The sequence below is a fragment of the Anopheles marshallii genome, chromosome 2 (genome assembly GCF_943734725.1).
Source record: "Anopheles marshallii chromosome 2, idAnoMarsDA_429_01, whole genome shotgun sequence".
NCBI lineage: Eukaryota > Metazoa > Arthropoda > Insecta > Diptera > Culicidae > Anopheles > Anopheles marshallii.
In genome coordinates, this window is record NC_071326.1 from 62,114,591 (window position 1) to 62,134,488 (window position 19,898).

The 19,898-nt window shown below is 41.7% G+C and overlaps 6 protein-coding genes across 6 annotated transcripts in view; 2 read left to right on the forward strand and 4 right to left on the reverse strand.

Annotated features, from left to right (window-relative positions):
* Positions 1-1,380: 1,380 nt before the first annotated feature.
* LOC128709070 (ubiquinone biosynthesis O-methyltransferase-like) lies at positions 1,381-2,344 on the reverse strand. The gene is made up of 2 exons (XM_053804056.1): positions 2,100-2,344; positions 1,381-2,023 (listed from the first exon to the last, which is right to left on the reverse strand). The coding sequence occupies exons 1-2, from the start codon at positions 2,342-2,344 to the stop codon at positions 1,381-1,383; spliced, it is 888 nt and encodes a 295-aa protein (XP_053660031.1).
* Positions 2,345-2,829: 485 nt separating this feature from the next.
* Positions 2,830-5,709, reverse strand: LOC128708013 (nucleolar complex protein 2 homolog). Its single transcript, XM_053802970.1, has one exon. The coding sequence runs from the start codon at positions 5,707-5,709 to the stop codon at positions 2,830-2,832; it is 2,880 nt and encodes a 959-aa protein (XP_053658945.1).
* Positions 5,710-6,180: 471 nt separating this feature from the next.
* LOC128707016 (ubiquinone biosynthesis O-methyltransferase, mitochondrial) lies at positions 6,181-7,102 on the forward strand. Its single transcript, XM_053801960.1, has 2 exons — positions 6,181-6,233; positions 6,295-7,102. Exons 1-2 carry the CDS (start codon positions 6,181-6,183, stop codon positions 7,100-7,102), a joined length of 861 nt encoding a protein of 286 aa, XP_053657935.1.
* A 100-nt stretch (positions 7,103-7,202) lies between these two features.
* Positions 7,203-7,723, reverse strand: LOC128708089 (uncharacterized). The gene is made up of 2 exons (XM_053803047.1): positions 7,614-7,723; positions 7,203-7,545 (listed from the first exon to the last, which is right to left on the reverse strand). Exons 1-2 carry the CDS (start codon positions 7,721-7,723, stop codon positions 7,203-7,205), a joined length of 453 nt encoding a protein of 150 aa, XP_053659022.1.
* A 488-nt stretch (positions 7,724-8,211) lies between these two features.
* LOC128706736 (coiled-coil and C2 domain-containing protein 1-like) lies at positions 8,212-11,723 on the forward strand. The gene is made up of 5 exons (XM_053801679.1): positions 8,212-8,271; positions 8,364-10,499; positions 10,571-10,722; positions 11,339-11,474; positions 11,566-11,723. The coding sequence occupies exons 1-5, from the start codon at positions 8,212-8,214 to the stop codon at positions 11,683-11,685; spliced, it is 2,604 nt and encodes an 867-aa protein (XP_053657654.1). The 3' UTR covers positions 11,686-11,723.
* Positions 11,724-13,393: 1,670 nt separating this feature from the next.
* Positions 13,394-19,898, reverse strand: part of LOC128707497 (uncharacterized) — a 28,409-nt gene continuing 21,904 nt past the window's right edge. Inside the window, exons 6-7 of the mRNA XM_053802450.1 lie at positions 18,134-18,343; positions 13,394-13,648 (exon numbers count right to left, since the gene is read on the reverse strand). Coding sequence (XP_053658425.1) covers positions 13,394-13,648; positions 18,134-18,343 — 465 coding nt within the window. The remainder of the gene's footprint in view (positions 13,649-18,133; positions 18,344-19,898) is intronic.

Consider the following 19,898-nt stretch of genomic DNA (forward strand, 5'->3'; position numbering starts at 1 on the left):
ACCTGCTTTCCCTGGCTAATGTATCATTCGAGAATATTCAGCTAATGTAATGTAGTATAGTACATAGAACTAATTCGGATTCACTCACTTTCCGTACTATCTCGGCATAGATAGCAATCGTATCTCCGACGAGGCATTACACGTAGAATGTTTTATACTTGTCTGATTAGTTAACTTTAAAAAGGCAAAGCCGTTATCTTAAGGCGTCACTACAACATAAAAATGACAAATTAATTTTAAACAACCGAATGATCCGTGCCCGTAGTTCCCTCTCGTCGCACCATAATTGGCAAATTGGACCCAATCCAGGCAATGGTGGGGGGCAATCGTTTGAATTGTGCTCTCCGTCAACTAATCAACGCTAGCGCGTCGATCAAATTCGATCGTGCCGATGTCACTATCGTGGCTAGAATCGACCTTAACTACAATTCTGTTTCCACCCGTTGTGAACTTGCAGCACCGATGGGTGCAATTAGGGTTAATTTATTTATTAGAAATGATCGGTGCTGCGGTTCGTCGTTGGGGTTGGCAAAAAAACAATCAAATAGCAAAATCAATGGGACTGAGGAAAAAAAAGATATTCCATCACCAGACCATAGAGATCACTAAGCCAGTTATTGTTGCACAATAAATTCCGACTAAAACCCGTAGTTTTGTGTGGCTGCTGACCTTTTACACATGTGTTATAACATATGCCAGATACCGAAGATGTAGATAGTATTCTAGTTAATGTGTTACAGTTACAAACAGTGCAGATCAGTGCATGATTCTGTTAGTTGCTACCGATCATTTCCCTTCTAGACGTAATCTAACGTAATGATAGCTTTGATCAACAAAATTGTAAAGTAACTAAAGTAGATCGTTTCATTAGGCAATTGAAATAGCGAGTTAGGGCACGGGATAACTTGAATATTGTCGTTAAATATGAAGTAAGCATAAAACTTACGCAATAACAAGAAAATATAAATTATCCGTCAAATCATTCACTGTGGTTGTGTTTTACTTATTTCGTTGACTTAATTTATATCTGTTTTGTATAATTTGTGTGCCCTACGACACTGATTCAGGTGAGGGCAGGACATTTACACCGTGGATATTCTTAATTCAAGATTACGAAATTGATTGCGTCGAAAACATCACCGACCTATCTTTTTTAAACAACTTTTAAATTACTTCATACATATAATTTTGTTAGCAATTATTTACGAATAAAAATGTATGTCTATTATGTTTCAACAAATGGCAAATTGTACCAAGTTAGATGTCAACAGTATTTATTTATTTTTTTGTATTTTTATATATCATATATATATCATTTTGCTATTAACGATTCATCGATTCCAATTTTCAATACACGTATCTTTGTCCTGGAAGATGTACCTAGTCCTTCACGGCATGTATCGCATACGTAAATCTGTAGAACGGCACCCAAATCCACTCTTTTTCCCAAAACTTCAGATAGAATGGTCTCATTTCAATTGTACGACATCCGTACGCCTCTAGGATGCCTTCCGTTTCTTCAGGCGAAACAAACTTATCGTAATCATGCGAACCCTTCGGCAGTATCTTCATGATATTTTCTAGAACTACCACCGCGAGAAGCCAGGACCAGGGTGTCTTGTTCCACGTGGTGATGAATACTGAACCACCCGGTTTCAGTACGGCAGCGACATGCTTCAGGAGCATGCTCTTGTCCACCACATGTTCGATCGTTTCGGACAGTACAACCACATCATACTTGCCAACCGCACCTTGCCAGTGGTCCTCGAGTGATTGTTCGTAGTAATGGCAACGGTCTTTAATGTCCGTTTGTTTCTCTGCGTGAGCTTTGGCAACCTCGATCAGGTGTCGCGCTGGATCAATACCGACTACGTTCGCATGCAGTTTTGCAAGCCCTTCCGAATAGATTCCACCACCGCAACCGACATCCAACACCGTGACGCCTTTCAAGGCATCCGTGGTGTACCGTTGCTTTCGATCGAGTTTGCCTGCCTTGATCAGACCTTCTACAACCATTGGAACTCTAAAACGAAACACATTCGAATGAAGAAATAAACATGTCAGTTGGGTTATCTTGCAAGCGGAAATGAGCGTCTTACCTCAATTTATTTAACCTATGCAGCAAAATCATGGGCCCAGTCGGTTCCCACCAGTGCGTCGATAGTTGATCGAAGGTGGCAATTTGATCCTCCGCCGTAGTTTTCATCGACAGACCCTCCATCAGGCTGAGGAAAGCAATCGATGCTTTTTCAAAACATTTAGCTATTACAAACTGAAAGAACGATAACACTAGCATGCAGATGATGAATCCTTTCGACTCTTTCACAGAATCGTAACGCTCCATCTTTTGGTGCGGCAATAAAAATCCTATTTTTAATACACTTTAACTGCCCTGAAGCGACCACACGACTGACACTGTTCCACGTGCTCTGTGCACCTTTTAAAGGGTTATTAAAATCATTTATTGTTGGGCAATGTGGCGCACTAATTTCACCCCACCGACTGTTTTAGTGATGAGTTTTTGGTCTGACCTAACCGTTCACAACACGCAAAAGAAGCACGAATTCGTGTAAAAAAACCAAATTAGAAGTCATTCATAACGCAGCTTTTTCGACCTTAACATTGGAAGATAGCATGTGTACTCATTACGTTTGAATTTACAATGAATATAATCAATACAAAACCATATTTCTCAACGATTCTCGACAAAAGCAATTGATCGTTAAATACACTTACAGTTTCCATGTACTTTTAAGAGAAAGAATCCCTTAAACACCATTTATTTATTACCTTTTTGCAATGAATTGTACGATCTCGGCTAACATCTCCTTAATCATCCCACTCATCCAGTTTTAAATCTTTCACAATATCAACCTGATCCGCATCCGCTCCATCTTCCAATGGATAGTCTTCTTCATCGATTGTATTTTGAGGTTCACTCTGCTTCTTTGCTGATTTCTTGGCGTTCTTATTTTGGGATACTTCTTCTTCATTCTCCTCATCGCCCTCAGAGCTCATTTCTGTTGCGTCATCATCATCTTCCTCCATATCGGACATTGATTCATCATCATATTCGTCTCCATCATCATCTTCTTCCATGCCTTCAAACCCGATTTTATCATCATCGTCGTCCTCGTCGTCCGATGGGAATAGCGTTACTGGACCGTCTTTCTTCATCTGTGATTTTTTCTGCAGTTTCTTCAGCGTCGGCAGTTTATAATCGCTGATATTCTCTGAATCCGTAGCATGTCGACGTTTCACCGACTCCGTTTCCTTAGCAACGGTAGCGTGGAACTTCGTAAGTGGCGTTCCTTCAGCCCGGACTGTTTCCTCCCAGGCACGGATACGTTCCGTTTCTTTCAACGGTATGTCCATTTTGCTGCGTAGCTTTTCCATAAACTCATAGTTCTCCATCAACTTGTCGCTTAGCTGCTTCATCTTGCGAGAGTACTTGTACTGATGGGTCGCTTTCGTGTACTGACGCAGCTGCAGTATGATCGGTAAGACGATCTCTGGATAACCGACCGAGGCGGATTCATTTGCCGCAAACTCCAACACCAATTCGTAAATCTGATCGATTACGGCATCTTTGAAGGCGTTCTCTTGAATATTTGCCGGCGAAAATCGCAACAAGCAGGTCAGATTCACCGGGCGCATGGACAATTTCTTGTGATGCTCATTGAAGCTATGTGACCGTAGAACCTCAACCAGGAACGGGAGTACCGGTATGTAAATATTGGTTTTTGCATTCAGTTGTATCAGTATGCGACAGCAGTGAAAACGTAACGGGAAGTACTGTGCAGAGGGTATTAATTTGATGACGCCGATCGTGATCGAGACAAACGGATAGATTAGCGGCTCGAGCGCTTCGCCATGTGCATGAGCCGCACCGAGCACATCTCCCCAAAGCTTCAACGAATTGATGTACTGCCAGTTGTAGATGTACTGGAAACTATCCTTTTTCTGCAAAATGACTGCATTTCGCAGATGGATGGCCAGCTGACGGATGTACAAAAACATGTGCTGGTAAGATACATTGAAGTTGAGCAGAAACATCTCCGCTAGTGAACGACGCATAAAGTTGATGTTCGGTAGGGTGTTCGGCGAAACGAATTTGCTGTTTTTTATGTACGCCAGATACATCACCTTCAGCACGTTGCTAAGAAAATGCGATTGCTGGGCATGCGTTATCTTCAAGATGCACATGAAGGCTAAAACACGGATCGTTTCCTCATCTGCCGTACTCCAAATGCTGATCAGACGCTTCAGTATCGGTTTCGTTAGGTTCTGGTAACATACCAAAACTGGTGAAAATTGATGCAGATGTTTCAGAATTACAGACATTATATGTGACGAGGACACATTGGCGAGCAGATTCGTCAGATCGATCAAGTACATCTTCAGACAGGCTTTTATCTTCTTGAACCGTCTATCATTTTTCAGATCCTTAAACTGTCGCTTCTCGTTCAGCGAAAGGTAGCTGCGGACAGCTGGACCCAGGTACAGGACACACGTTTGAACGATCCCGTTGAATAGCGCTGAACCTTGAACGCGATACGGTGGAATAACGCTTTTATCTCCGGTGATGGTGAAAAGTGCCGAATTGAATGCCTTGCAGATGCTCCTGATGCCTTTGACGTGTTTTACCGGTAAACTGGTCAGATCGTTTGTCCATGCCCTTAACATTTTAAACGTTACCTTCTTGCCTGGCTTATCGTCTTCGTTGGCCTCAATGTCGCCCTCTTCATCATCGTCTTCATCTTCTTCTTTCTCGTCGTCTTCGTTCGGATCAAAATCACTTTCATCACTGGCCACTTCCAACTTATTCGGCAACTCGTGCACGTTTCCCTCGTCATCGTCAGCCGCCTCTTCATCCGACGAATCATCGAATTCAGAATCTGATCCTTCCATCTGACCGAATTTTAACAATTTTTCATCATTTTGCTTCAAAAAGGCGAACAGTTCGGGATCAGTAGTTTCTAGTCTCCCGAGTGCCTGCTTGTGTTCCTTTTCTAACTGCTTCATACCCGATTCTGCCTCTGAACTGTCGGAATCAGACTCTGCCACTACATCGGAATCTTCTGCAGCTGCCCGTTGGGGTTTCTTTTTCTTCGCGTCTTTCCCATTAAGGCCAGATGATAGTTTAGCTTTGCTTTTTTTCGTTTTTTCTTTTACCTGCTTATCAGAATTCTTATTCTTCGATTTAGTGATTTTCGTAGCATTTCCGTAATAGGCAGCATCTTCAGAACCTTCCGGCTCAGACAATGTGCGTTTCGTCGGCTTATCGTTTCCATTCACTTCTGATTTCGCGCTCTTCGGTTTCATTTTTTTCTCCTTTACTTTTTTTTCATATTCCTTTCCGTTTGCATGCGGCATTTGAGGCGCGCCTTCAGAAGCAGTCTTTTTCTTTTTTCCATCTAGTAACCCCTTCTGTCCCTTCTGTTTTTTTTTTTCGGTCTCATTAGCGGATGGTCCTGATTCATCTGTAATGATTGCTAATTTTTTCACCTTTTCTCCAACCTTAGCTTTCATCTTAGTGTTATTTAGTTCCTGCTTGTTTTTTGCCTTGCCAATACCATTCGATTTGATTTTACTCTTCGGTTTCGCTTCAGGCTCATCGTCTCCCACATCTGCATCCATGTTATCCAAAAAGTTGTCCAGGGACATGTTCTGGAAGTCTTCCTTCTTCTTCGACTGTTTAATCTTCATTTTATGGATATAAAGGTTAACACTACAACAAAACAATAACGAGAAAGCACTTTAATTGTCGTAATTTCCCAATTTTTCGCGAATTGTTTTCACAGGCCGGCAGCTCTCGCACGTGTTTACCGTTTTGACGTTTTCTGAAGCATGCGTATTTGACAGATGGTTGAATGTCAGCTACAGTGTTGCCAGTTGGATTCTACTCAAATATCACAAACAAATATTTTTGTAGTAAAAATGTTAAAAATTGTTTGCAGTCTTTTTTGTAGATAACCGAAATTGTTATCCTTAAATAAAGCGTAGAAAACAAAATGCATTAAAATGTGATAGAAAAATTGCGAAACATATTTTGACTAAATTGTTCTTTGTTGATGTCAACTGTGAAGTGTTCATTGTTTGGAAACAACGAGCAAGCGCCGGCGATTAGAACCAAGAGACTTGTTAAAGTAGTGAAAAGTCTCTTTAAATCCGCAAACCATGCTACCTCAGCAAAACATTCGACTTTTTCGCTTCACAGTATTGTTGAAAAGGTAAATTGTCAATTGCTTTCGGTATTGAATGAAATGACGCAATATTTCATGTTTCTTCTAGAACGTCCCGAAGTTTTTCTTCGCCTTCAGAAACTATTCGCACCCAATACAGTAATGTCGATCAACGGGAGGTAGAAAATCTTTCCAAACAGTCTACCGAATGGTGGGATCCTCAAGGTCCGATCCGTGGGTTGCACGCGATGAACTCTCTTCGTGTTCCGTTGATTCGGGACGGATTAATCACGACCGGTGCTGTGGAGAGAACGCTTGTTCAAAAACCAAACGTACTCGCTAATCTGAACATTCTCGAGGTGGGCTGTGGTGGAGGAATCTTGACAGAAGCACTTGCTAAATTGCACTCGAAAGTTGTCGGTATTGATCCCAGCGAAAAACTGATCAATGTGGCAAAGCAACATGCTCAGGACGATACATCACTGGATCGACGACAAATTCAGTATCACGTGGAAACCATCGAGCAACATGCCGCAAAGAATGCTGAACAATATGATGCTGTGGTCGCTTCGGAGGTGTTGGAGCATGTGAACGATAAGGTGGCATTTATCGAACAGTGCCTGGGTGCTCTGAAGCCGGGAGGCTCTATGTTTATTACCACGATCAACAAAACTACACCTGCATGGCTGGGGGCTATCGTTGGCGCCGAACAAGTTTTCAAGCTAGTCCCCGAAGGAACTCACGATTGGGATAAGTTCATATCGCCAATCGATTTGCAACGAATTTTGTCAAGCTACAATTGCAACACAATACTTATTCACGGAATGTTCTACCAGTTTTGGGCAAATCAGTGGTGCTGGACAAAGAACACTGATATTAATTATTCGCTTCATGCAGTTAAAATGAAAGAACAGTAAGTGCAGTATATGTTTAATTGAATAATAAAGAATAATACACTATCGCTTATTGTAGACACCGTAAGTTAATCAAAATAAAGCAATTAATTTATTAAATGACTCAACTTGCGCGTTTTATGTTTAACGGTAGTGGATGCTGCAGTCTCTTTTTATGGTTATCATACTTCTTATTCATGGTGTGCATTACACTGGAGTAGAACCGGGCCATCTCTGCGTCAGGAACATCTGTTTCCATCTTTGCCTTCTTGGCGGCTTCCTCTCGCTCACGTTTTGCGACGTCTACACCGGATTCGATTTCAATAATTCGCTCTATTTCTGGATTCATGCCACCGTAGCTGATACGGCCTTCGATAAGATTCTCGCACGGCACATAGCTAGGTTCTATGATATACTTTACTGTTTCCGATAACATTTTTTCCGTAATTTCACTAGCATACAGTGCCCTAAAAGAAGAGGAGACATTTGTTGTTGGTTCAAATATTGCATTTATTGATTTAATCACAGTGCTTACCGTCCTCGTTCATTTTCTGCTTCTTTGTCTAGTTTTTCCTTTGTCCTTGACATAAATTTCATTTGCAAAATACCCTTTGAAAGCTGCACTTTATTCATTTTTGTAGACATTTTTAAACTATTTCACGTGAGGCTGCAGTGAAAATACGATTGGAGAAGTTTGTAAACAAATACGACATGTGCGTAGATGTTGACAATTGAGTTGTCAATTCCGCAACCGGTTAACCGGTTCAGAAGTTTTTATAAAAAAGATTGTAAAAAAGCATTTCATCGACAGAATGCATTACGAAAAGTTTGGATAACTAATTGATAATGTTTTGTTTACGTTTTTCCATTTTGTGTTTGTTATTTCGTTGTTTCAAATTATTTCGTTCTACAAATTCCAACATATTATTTGGTCGTACCGGTCCAATTTCCGAATAGCCGTCATTTTCGCGCACCTGTCAATAGCTATCAAAACAAAAGAGCGATCGCTATTGCGATAGTACGCTCAAAACAAGACGCATGTGAAATTTCTATGCAGTGAAAAGGACGTTCGCAGTCATTAAAAGTGCAATTAGTGTTTGTGTTTAATGCGCGGTCTGTGATTGTGTTGTATAATGTTTAGTTTCAGCAAACCAACGCCACCGAAGCGTGAACGAACGCGAAATCCTGCGGAGGTAAGTTTGTAGAGTGAGAGCAATCCTACGACAGCTGCTGCATTAGTCATCACCTCATGTGTTCCTTTGTGCTTTTTCGAACGCGTGAACAGTTTGGAATATTTGGACTATCGAACGACATCTCAGGTCTTGGCGATGATGTAGATGATGCAAGTGATCCAGATGACGATGCTTTGGAAGCGGAACTGGCTGCCATTACGGCCGGAATGGGTGGCGTTCGAAAGCCGAAACCAAAACCAAATCAGAAAGGAATTGTGGCACCACAAGAGTTAGATGCTATGGTTGCGGCTAGTTTGCGAGATGTCGGGAGCGACGAAGATGCGTCTGATGATGACGATGATGACTCGGATTTACTGAACGAACTGTCTGCAATTACGAGAGGCGCCGTCGAATATGAGGACGATCGGTCTGCAGAGGATGCTGCAAAGTCTAAACCTCCTGCAGCTGCTCCAAGGAAAAGTTCATCGAATGAAGAATTAGTTGCTCTGCTTAAAACACGTGTGGCAATGTACACACAGGCCGAAGAGGGTGCTAAGAAAGCGGGAGATCCCGGCAAAGCTAGACGGTTTAATCGTGGGCTTAAAACACTCAAAGACCAATTGCGATTGGCCGAAGCTGGAAAAGCAGTCGATCAAAGTGAAATACCTCCTGAAGTGAGCGTAAAACTAGCAGCACCACAAAAAGATACTACGGATGATACATCAAAGCTTGCTACTGCACCTGTTCGTCCAGCGCCTCCACCTCCATCAACGGTCACTCATTCTACTCCAGATGAGCCAGGACCTTCCCGATCGGCCCCACCTGTGCCACCAAGGCGTGAGGTTAAGCCACCGCCGATGCCAGCACCGGAACTGCAAGATACAGCTGCAAAGGAAAACCCTAAGCTAACCCTGCTGAATGAAAGAAAGCAACTCTACAAACAAGCTGCACTAAATGCGAAAAAAGCTGGAAATAACGAACAAGCGATGGCGTACGTAAAGGTTCTGAAACAGTTCGATGTGGTAATTCGTGCCATGGAGAACGGTGAGGAGGTAAATCTTAGTCGAATGCCACCGCCGCCGAGTGAGTATACCACCGCACAGACTAGTCAACCAGCAGTGCCTTCCGATAGCAAAGCGAGACAGGACGAAAAGATGCAGAAGGAAGCGGAAGCACCTTCACCATCCGTTCCCAATGCGAATGTAGAACAACTGGCCGAAGAAGAAGAGGAGGAAGAGGAAAACTTAATTCAAGCCTCCAGTGTACAGGAAGCACTTGAGCAACGATTGGAAAAGTATATATCCGTCGAACAGGCGGCAAAAGACGAGGGAAACAGTTCAAAGGCCCGCCGAATGGGAAGAATCGTGAAGCAATATCAAGACGCGCTAAAGATGCATAAGGCTGGGAAACCGATTCCCATCGATGAGTTGCCGACTCCTCCAGGCTATGGGCCAATACCAGTCGACGGGCCTCCGAAGCCACCGGTTCCAGCTGTGGCTAAGAAACCTGCCCCTTCCATACCGCAGAAACCTCAAGTTGCATCCCCGCTCGTACCGACTGCAGAGTCAGTTCCAGGGTCAAGTAAGAGCTCACCGAAACCAGCTACACTGTTCGATAAACAGCTAAACCTTTTACTCGAACGTCACCGTGAATACAAACAGGCGGCTATCGAAGCGAAAAAAGCAGGCGATCTGGACGAAGCGAAGGAATGTTTGCGAGTATTCAAGGGGCTGGAAAAGCTGATAGAGGTAGCACGTGCTGGTGGAAGAGTAGATCTGACGACGGTTCCGATTGCGCCCTCGAAACGGAATGCACTCGAGGCATCCTTTACTATCGTGAACTCAGAGGACTGTGATCAGCTGGGAGGAGATAATGAGCAGGCTGGTGCCGATCAGGGTGATGAAGGTGAGACACGCATACGGCTAGAGGAGCAACTCTCAAAGCAGTTGATAATTTGCCGGAATACTCGCGATCATCATCGAGCAATGGGAGACATTGCGGGAATGAACAAATTCGAAAATCTCGCCCTCAACGTACAGAAGGATCTCGATCTGGTGCGACTAATCCATCGGCAGGGTTTACCACTGCCAAAGTTCCACTATGAAAAGTTGCAATTCAATGTGGTGAAATGCAACACGGAACTGTCGGATAATGAGGTCGAGATATGTGTGTTGCGTGGAATCAATTATAACGTGCCCAATCCGAAGGATGTCGATACTTACGTTAAGTTTGAGTTTCCTTATCCACAGGTAACATTTGATGTCAAATGATCATATGCAATGCAGATTTTAATTTATTCGGTTTATTCAATGCATCACAGGAAGACCCATTAAAGGGAAGGACGAACCTCGTGAAAGACACCCACAGTCCGGAGTACAACTACCAGCAAACGTTCGAAATCCAACGCAGCCAGCGCAACTGCCAACGCGTGTTCAAGCGGCATGCGCTGAAGTGTGAAGTTTTTTCGAAGGGGTAAGATGCATTCCTATTATACTACAATAGTGGTAGAAAGCTTTTGATGCTTTATCCCCCAACCATTACGTGAATTATTGTAAGTTGCTCAAATAACACTGACACTGATAACGGAAAATTACCAAGTCCCAGCAAGCAAGGCCCGGTTCGAAGCTCCTTTTTCATTAGAAGTTTTTAATTTGGGAAGGAAAATCGTTTTTGTCTGGATCTTGTTATTCACTACTGTAGCAATATACTGTAAAAAATGGTCGACCCAATCCCATCCTTTCAGCTTGCGTTGAATATACCCGTAGAGCTTTGCATGTCCTTTGTAGCATTCCATTAGAACATGCCGTACGCCATTGTCTAGTGGCTTTTTATTCAATAGTGTGTTTTTTCTTCCCTTTCATTTTATTGTACGCACGATACGCATTGTGCTATGGTACATGTTTTGTTGTTGGGTGCACTACAATGCTTGGCACGATGAAAACAAAAAAAAAACAACCACGCACGTGTTTTGTGCATGTCCTTCTTGCCACGGGGAACACGGTTGTACCGTGCACATATATTGTGTGTGCATTTTGTGTACGTGTTCATTTTGCTTGTAATGACGGTGATTCGCCCTGCTGCTACCTAGCTGCTGCTGTCACGGTGCATCAACTGGACTTTTCTCCTGTTTCAGTGGTTTCCTGCGCTCAGACGTGCTGATCGGTACGGTGACGGTCAAGTTGCAGCCGCTGGAGACGCAGATCGAAATCCACGATTCATTTCCGGTGAGTAGCAATAGACACTAGCGTATAAGCTCATTTCCAACCGGATTCGATTTTCGCGTGCTGCATTCTCATCGCTTTAACGTGCTTGCAGCTAATGGACGGCAGGCGTACGGTCGGTGGCAAGCTCGAGGTCAAAATACGTGTCCGTAATCCCATCCTGACGAAGCAAATCGAGCAGATTAACGAACGTTGGGTGGTGCTCGATTCATAGACACACTTCCGGGACGACGAATGACTTCCGTTTCGAGATGGCGCTACACACACACGGGACTTGGAATCCTGAACCAAATTACCGAACTATGTGTACGTATGTGTCTGTGTTTGTATGTGTGTGTGTGCGTGTGTGTGTGTGAACCGTTCTCAGGAGAGTACTGGTATGAAAATGCAACAACGAAACGTTTTGTGCAACGGATTGTGCGAAATGTAGTTGAATAAATTAAATGCGTACGCCGCCCGGCTTTGTATTTTGGACGGACCGTGCAAACCGGTCTCGATCGATGTTAGAATGTGATATTAAAGGAAACCGCTCGCCCTTAGCACTGGGTCAACGCGAGAAACCAACCGTGTGCTATATTTGTGGGGTTTTGCCGGTATCAATTGAATTGAATACAACTCCCAACGCATTCGCTTCTTGAATTACTACGTAGTACGGGAGCTTGAATCGCCTACGGACATGGCAGTACATAACAAAGCATAAAGTATGTCCATTTGCCTAATTTGATACTGTACTGTACTGTAGTTGTCACCCAGGGCAGAAGACAATGTAACGAACACGCTTACGGTTATCTAATTGTTAGGTATGTAACAAACTTCAAAGAAGAGATACAGAGTAAAACGTTGCAAACCAAAACTCACACATGCAAAATGAGTCTCGTAAAGTTTTCATGTTTGGGTAACACATAATGAAAAAAATCATTACATTATAATATGGTTTTTGGTTTTAGTTGAAGTGTAAATTAAAAATTTCGTTCAGTTCGTTACAGAATGGTCAGAAAGACTGTCCGATTTTATGTATTTATCAGTAAAAAAAGTTGCGAAAGTGAAAAACTGTAAACAATTTTCAATATCAAATCAATCTGTAGTACGCAAGAATAAATAAAACATGTGTTTAAGTATCAATTATTAAATCTACGAGATGCAATGTGTTAATATATTAAGAGTAAGAAAGAAAAATTTCTAAACTTAAAAAAATAAAACAGTTTATACTTTATACTATACTTTTATTGGCTAAAATTGCATGCCTTTAACAACAATAACAATTAATTTCATCACTAATATATCCAGGAAACTAGGTGTGACTATTTAATTTTCTAAAACAAATGTACTATTGTACATGGAGAATGATTAAATAGCGAACATGCATAAGTAGTTACTAATTTGGAACGAACGGTTAAAGGGAATAAAGATGTTTAGTTTTTCAATTGGATATACGAATGCATCATATGAGATTTGTAAGCTATTCACAATGCAGTCTAGCATACTATGCAAGCAGTGCGATCTCGAACATCTGCCACCTTCAACGATAGCGTTTGCTTGGCAAAATCCAAGCTAAACCTAACTGTTCTCACCCAGTTAGTACGCGGGAAGGAAATAGAAACATCTGTGTAAACCGTACGTCACGGTCTGTGATCGATAAATAAGGACGAACCATCCTAAATGTTTCGATTTGGTATTCTTTCTCAACTGTTCTTCTAACCTACGCAAACGATCATTCGCCCGAAATTCCACGTGCATGAAATGGTGCGTCACTTACTGCCGAACAGCCCGATTCGCCTGTCCGTGTCAGTTCATCCAATTGCACGAAAGTTCCACTTCCTTCCGGTAAATTCCACCGTAGCCGACGTGTGATTTCCGTCCACGCTGTTTGGAACTCCAGCACCGTCACGTGGCCAGGCGTGTACTGTGCTCCTACCACCCGCCTACAGCGGACCGAGCGATATGTTGAGGCACATTCCGAACGTTAGCACACCGATGAAGCAGACGAGCACGAGAAAGCACAGATAGTGGGCGCTGACGGGCATCCGGAACAATTTGGCTGACATCTTTAGCGAGGACGCGTACAGCAGCACGGTGTTCAAATCTTCGGACGACGTGTTCCGGTGAACGAACGGGCGAATGCTTATCAGATGGCCGCAGGATTGCGTTTGGCGGCAGGTGACGGTAAGGCTGGCGGCCTATCGAAGGGAACGGAGAACGGTGTGTGAGTGAACTAACGCAGCGCAGAAAAAGATATCATAGCGGTGTACAATACGGACGCCCAATTTACGCTCCTTTGCCGAGATTTTTATTGGCTGGTGTGATGCAGGAATGATAGCGATTTTCGAAGTCGGCAGGCCCATTCGGAATGGTTTCGTTGGTCGTGGAATTAAAATTCTTCACAGAGATTAATGTGCCAGTAAGCGGAGTGAGGATTGAATCAACGACTGTTCTAAACTATTCTTTGAATCCGTACGGGGGCGTTCCCGTTCTGTAATTGTGCTAGTTTCAACTATACGATATTGTAGCTTGAATCGAAAAATGTTTCATTTAAACGATGACAATCAATGTGCTGCTTGTTTTTGACAAACAAATGACGAAACCTGTTCTCTTTTTGCTTAGGACAACGTTCTCTGTCAATTTGCAAGAGATTGCAGATCGATGCAACGATACAGCAATTGTGTGAATTTGGGATCCGTACCGAATTGGACGTAGCTTCATGCAGTCTAAAATTCTTGATGGAAAAACAGGAAATATAACCACATTTCAACGATAGCGATACGCATCGAATTTGCTATTATAAAGGACCGACACTGAAATGCATAATGAACAAACTATGATGAAAAGTTATTCACTTAGGTACAAGCTACGAGCAATTGCACTATGACAAATGAGTTTCCAATTCCAATAACCAATTCTGTAGTACAGCAAATCAGCGAGACTGGATTGCAAATCTAGATATACATTCATTTCCTTACACGACTGTTGCGAGTTACGCTGATTCGAGATACGCAAATCGAAAAATTTTGCAGTTTGTGTAATTTTGTAAATATAACTCGATTTTTGATTAGTAAAAAATCAATAATTAGTTGCTTTTTACTATTATAAAAATTGCTTTTGCCTAAATTTGACTATCAATTATGAAGCTACTTCATGACGTGAAATGAAGTATTGGATTCCTGAATACTAAATTTAAACCATACTGTAAAGGGACTTCTACTCACGCGAAAATTCAAGTTATACGAATTTCACTGTCACGCATGACGCGTAACTCGTGAAATGACTGTACACAACAATCAAAGGGGAATTCACAATTCGATTTTTAACTAAAACCTTCTTGCGACTGGTCGATGCAGTAATGGCGTGTCCAAAATCAGAAAAGCCTTCTCTAGTTGCAAAATATTTTGATTTAAAAAAAACACAAACAGATTTAATAATCGTCATGGTCTTACGACGTATAATGAGGATTGAACTTATTGTACTGTTTCTCGGTTTTCAGACGACAAGACTTGACTGTGATCAACTGATTGAAATTGGTGTCTGGAAATTGGTGAATTAGATCAAATGATGTTCAAATTGGCAAAGATAGTCAAAGGTGGATATGTATGATAAACTTCAAGTTACTGCTTGAAAGCTATCGTTTTAAAGTACAGTCAATATCCGAGTTACGCGGATTCGAAGATACGCGGAGTTTAAAAATTTGACATTTCACGGAGTTTTGCGTGCAGAATTCAATTTTTAAATATTAAATTTCAAAAATACGTTACATTTCATTACTAAAAAAAATCGAAACATTTCTTAAGTGGGTTCTTAATTCGGGTTTTAAACATTTCACCCAGCATCAAAACGTTATAACTGCTGGGAAATTTCCAATTTTTTTGAACCATCCTTTTTTTTTTTGACCATCCTTTTCAATCCGATATACCATAGCATTACGCTGAAGACATGAGCACGCAACAAAGATTTATTTTTGGTGCACTTTATATGCGTTGGTTTCTAAGCGATGAACAGCGGACTCAATTGCCTTTATTACCGAACGTGTACTGGACTGCGGGATGATGTAACCTTAGTAAGCTTTCAGACCGGCTTAGAGTTAATTGTTTGTGGGAAAAAATTCGCTGTATATGACCCAAAGGCCGTCCTTTGGCGACTCCTGCAGAAGGAGATACGTACAAAGAGCTAATTAAATTCCAAGAAATCGTTACAATCAATCCAAAATAGATGCAATTTGATACATTTGAAGCGTACCGTAACATATCGAAAGAGGGTTGTCTAATCTGCCATGTTCTTAAAATATTCAGAACCACCTACAGCATTCCGCTATTCCTTTTCTTGGAACAAAGTCCATCACAGCATCGTATACACAACTGAAATTGAAATGAAGGGACTGAAATTTGGATCAATAATGTAATAGCTCCTAAATGGATGGATGTTTGTCCTTCGACGAATTAAAATATTTCCCTAGAAATTGGTGATTGGTTTAATTTCGTTGCATGCTGAAAAAAATCGATTTCACACCACGAATCGAATCAAATTTCAAATTACACCATAAAATTCTTAATTACAGAATCAATACAAGCTGCTATACTGTGGTATATGGTTAAAATTGTAGTTGTAAGGCTGAAATTGAATCCATCGAATTTCCACTGTCAATGTTCAGTGTGTTGGCTGAGTAGAGGTATGGTCGTAGCAATTTAATACCAAATACCAAATCATCAATTACTAGTCGAATTACTCATCCGCGGTTCACAAACTTCCTACCAATGATGCTACTGCAGTAACTCAGCTTCATAACCGACGTGTACGGGTATCGCAACCTCAAAAACAATGATCAGTACGAAATTGTTGCAACGTAGCACCGGTTGATTAATTTTCAACTATAACGCATCATTATTGAGATGGTTAGAACCTTGCGCAATATTAAATTGTCACTAGAATGCAATTTTCGTCTCTGTTTGGGAACTGCGTATTTGCCAATGCTGCTGTTACCATCATCTCTATATGGCGTTGCCAATGGTGCAAAGTCAGTGGTGTTGTGCGCATCGACAGTGGCTTTCATAAAAACCCCGGAGATCCTGGCGTAGGTTAACAGTTGGGTGGAAAATGGTTTCGTTTAATTAGCTATTAATTAGTCAGCACCCTCATGATAGGATAGGCTATGGTACATCTTCCAGGTAGCTCGTGGTGTCTGCCTGTCAAATACGCTCCGAACATCCACCACGAATCGGTCATTTCGCACATTCGAGGGGGGGATACTATTATGGACTGCTAATGTGCGTGTGTTGCCTATTAAATGTGGCAGATTCACGAGGGTTTCCGGACGTGGTGTTTGTGTTGAGCAGTAAAACTCAGTTCACACAGGAAGTGAACGAGCCGGAATGATAAAAACACAGCTCTACACAGTGCACCATGCCTGCATCATTCGACCAGCCACCAAGAAGAGTGAACGATGCAAAGTTATGCTAATTCAATTCCGCCCACATTTGCGACCGGCAGATCAGCAGTTTTGTCGGCTTTACGTCATCGTTGTTGGTGGAGGAGGCGAACAACGTTTTGCGGGGAAACAGAAATAAAGGGGAAAACCCTACGCACGGCTTTTTGAAAGCGCACCCGCACCCGGCATTGACCACGAATAGCTTTGAGTGACTGTTTGAAATGAAATCGGGATTAGGGAAAATGATTTTCGGCTAACGCAAATTGAAAGTGGACGAGCTGTGGGTGACCGCGCCGTTGGGTATATTCACACAATTAGAGATAATTTACGTTTAGGCATACATTGAATTTGAGTGAAACAAAGCAGACAAAACCTTCTGAAACAGGTGATTTGGAGGGTTTAGCTGATTATTAAAAGGAAATGAAGAGAGGTGTTGTATTACGCTACCGGGATAAGCTCATATGAGTTCAAATGCATGTTTTGTCTCACTAGTGGATGCAATTAACTATTTAAAAAATAATGCAAAACGACGAATTGATAAAGTTGCAAATTGTCATTAATTATTGGAATTATCTACGGGTGGGATTAGCGATGTAGCTAGGAAATATATTTGTACAATAAACTATTTATGAGAGCACCATATGGCATTTATGTTCACGGATGCTTTAGTAATCTTACAGATGGCTGAACGACAAACTCTTAATCATCAAACAAACTAATAGAGCATGCACAATACTTGACTAGTCACGCGTACTCAACGTCCGGAGTGCGAGCACTAACGAGCTTCTACTTACACACATCAGCCCGACAATGCTTTCGCGGTCAGTGCATCAAACATCAATTTCTGTAATCAATCTGCATTGTGCGGTTCCCGTCCTTGCAGCGCCAGCAACATATGGTGCGCTGGCGAGCCACACATCGTGCCACTTTCATCGAACGCAACCAATTTCCTCACGGGACTTTACGGTCTAATTGCACACTAACTAGAACAAGGCTTGCGCACAGACACCGCGCGTATATAGCGCCATTCATCTGCCCGCCTACCCGAACGAGGCTCAATGTTAATCCTTGAGGTAAGTTAACCCCGTTACCAACCTAACCCGGTTAGCGGGAACGCACGTTGCTCGCACATAACCCACGAAAAGCCCTTTTACAACGCGTTCAAACGACGGTTCGCTAGTGATTAGATGATCCGACGGGATTACAGGCCGGCTTACAGGGTTTGCCGTGACCACTCGGATGAGCTTACCTGGAAGAATGGCATCAGTGCGATGACCAGCCAGAGCAGAATGTTGGCGAGGCTTGCGGTGAAGATGTTAATCGGACAAGCCGTCATATCGTGGAACAGATGCGCCACGCTCGAAACGGTGTAGCTGAGGTTTAGCACGGTTAGGCTCGCGACCGGCAGCGAGATTTTTGTGTTCAGATGGTGAAGTAACTTCCGGAACTCACAAATCTCCTGTTATTTTCCGTAGACAAAAAAAAAAGTTTGATGAAAATCAGGTCGGACACGATAGGTAGGTAATAAAAATAATGATGAAAAAAATACATAAATTAAATGAAAATAAGCGTCATTGCGGTTACTAATACTGCCGTTAGGAACGTCATACTTTCGTTATGAACGCTAACGAGATACCTGGAAGGGCTGGAAGGATTAGACTAATTAAAAATCCTCACTGGTAAAATCAAGCGGCGATAAGGTAGCATCGAGGGATAAAGTTTCATTTTCCTCAAACGAATATATTTAGTTATCGTTGTGAAAAGTCCTTTCTGTTTTTTCCTTTAAAAATTCAAAATTATATTTTGGAACATATTTGGTGTTTTTAATAACATAATCTATTTTCGTAACAGTATAAAGTACAGTATTATTTTTATAAGATAGTATTTTAACGCAATATTACAATAAAATACCTCATTTTTTATCTTATAAAAGCAATGTGTTTTGTAGAGTTATAATCACGCACTCTAATTTCTTCTCATATTCCATTTTATAGTATCTGGAATTATAACCATTCAACAAAGTTTTCCTATAGTCTTGCATTTTAATTAATTCATGGTCAAATTGTACAGCCTGCAATGTACTGAACCTCCAAGCTTGTTATTCCCAAACAAATCAATGCTATTTTAGGCTACAATTATTACAAAAATTTGTATTAGTTGAACACTTGAAAGATTTGTAAATTTATATAAATTTTACTTTTTAATGTACTCAATCTTCTTCAACTACTTTGTAACGTGTATTATAGAATGCATATAATTTGAATTTGAATGAATAAAACGTCTCATAAATTTAGAATCAGTTTCTTTAATTTCGTCAAGTGTGTTCAAAAAATAAAAGTTCATATCACAGTTTCGTTGTTATCAACATTACAGCTTTTACACCAAATAAGCATTTTGCAACAATTAGCACAATACTTATGAATTCATCGGTCCGGAACCAGATTAATGTGTACGAGTAATCCCGTCGGTTATAATTTTTGTTGGAATCTTCGCCACCCTGCCATCATTCACAAACATTTGTTCAATTTTTGCGTCCACCCATAATTGGTCAGGGTGTTGGACGTATGGAACCATCTAAACGCAAGAATTTTCCAATGCTTTTGATAACGCAGCAAACCGCAAGGCAGGAATATATCCATGTCCAACGAAAAAGCCTACCGGACCGAACGCATAGAACGGTCCGGATCCGTTGATTTATTTATTCGATAGATTATGATAGTGATTATGCGGAAAATATCTATAATTGAATGGTCGAATTAGCGCCTGGTACTACGGATCCGACGGGCTTCGACGTTTATGGGCGAAACGCAACGTATCGTTTTTCCTACTTGCCAGCGATACGCTACGTTTCACGCCACTGTAACCGTGTGCACAAGCCCGGACCCGATGCTTCTCAGACTAAAATGAAATTACTTCCCATTCCAAAAAATTTCAGCAATGCGGAGGGATACATTGCAGGGAAGGAACTTCTCACGTTAATTACAAGCGTACCGTGGCCACGACCGGCTAGACCG

Coding starts and splice junctions, on each gene's coding strand:
- LOC128709070 (XM_053804056.1), bottom strand. CDS start 2,344: ATGGAGCGTTACGATTCTGTGAAAGAGTCGAAAGGATTCATCATCTGC. Junction 2,024..2,099: donor CATAGGTTAAATAAATTGAG/GTAAGACGCTCA, acceptor GTTTCGTTTTAG/AGTTCCAATGGTTGTAGAAG.
- LOC128707016 (XM_053801960.1), top strand. CDS start 6,181: ATGCTACCTCAGCAAAACATTCGACTTTTTCGCTTCACAGTATTGTTG. Junction 6,234..6,294: donor TTCACAGTATTGTTGAAAAG/GTAAATTGTCAA, acceptor TGTTTCTTCTAG/AACGTCCCGAAGTTTTTCTT.
- LOC128708013 (XM_053802970.1), bottom strand. CDS start 5,709: ATGAAGATTAAACAGTCGAAGAAGAAGGAAGACTTCCAGAACATGTCC.
- LOC128708089 (XM_053803047.1), bottom strand. CDS start 7,723: ATGTCTACAAAAATGAATAAAGTGCAGCTTTCAAAGGGTATTTTGCAA. Junction 7,546..7,613: donor GCAGAAAATGAACGAGGACG/GTAAGCACTGTG, acceptor CTCTTCTTTTAG/GGCACTGTATGCTAGTGAAA.
- LOC128706736 (XM_053801679.1), top strand. CDS start 8,212: ATGTTTAGTTTCAGCAAACCAACGCCACCGAAGCGTGAACGAACGCGA. Junction 8,272..8,363: donor GAACGCGAAATCCTGCGGAG/GTAAGTTTGTAG, acceptor ACGCGTGAACAG/TTTGGAATATTTGGACTATC. Junction 10,723..11,338: donor TGTGAAGTTTTTTCGAAGGG/GTAAGATGCATT, acceptor GCTGCTACCTAG/CTGCTGCTGTCACGGTGCAT.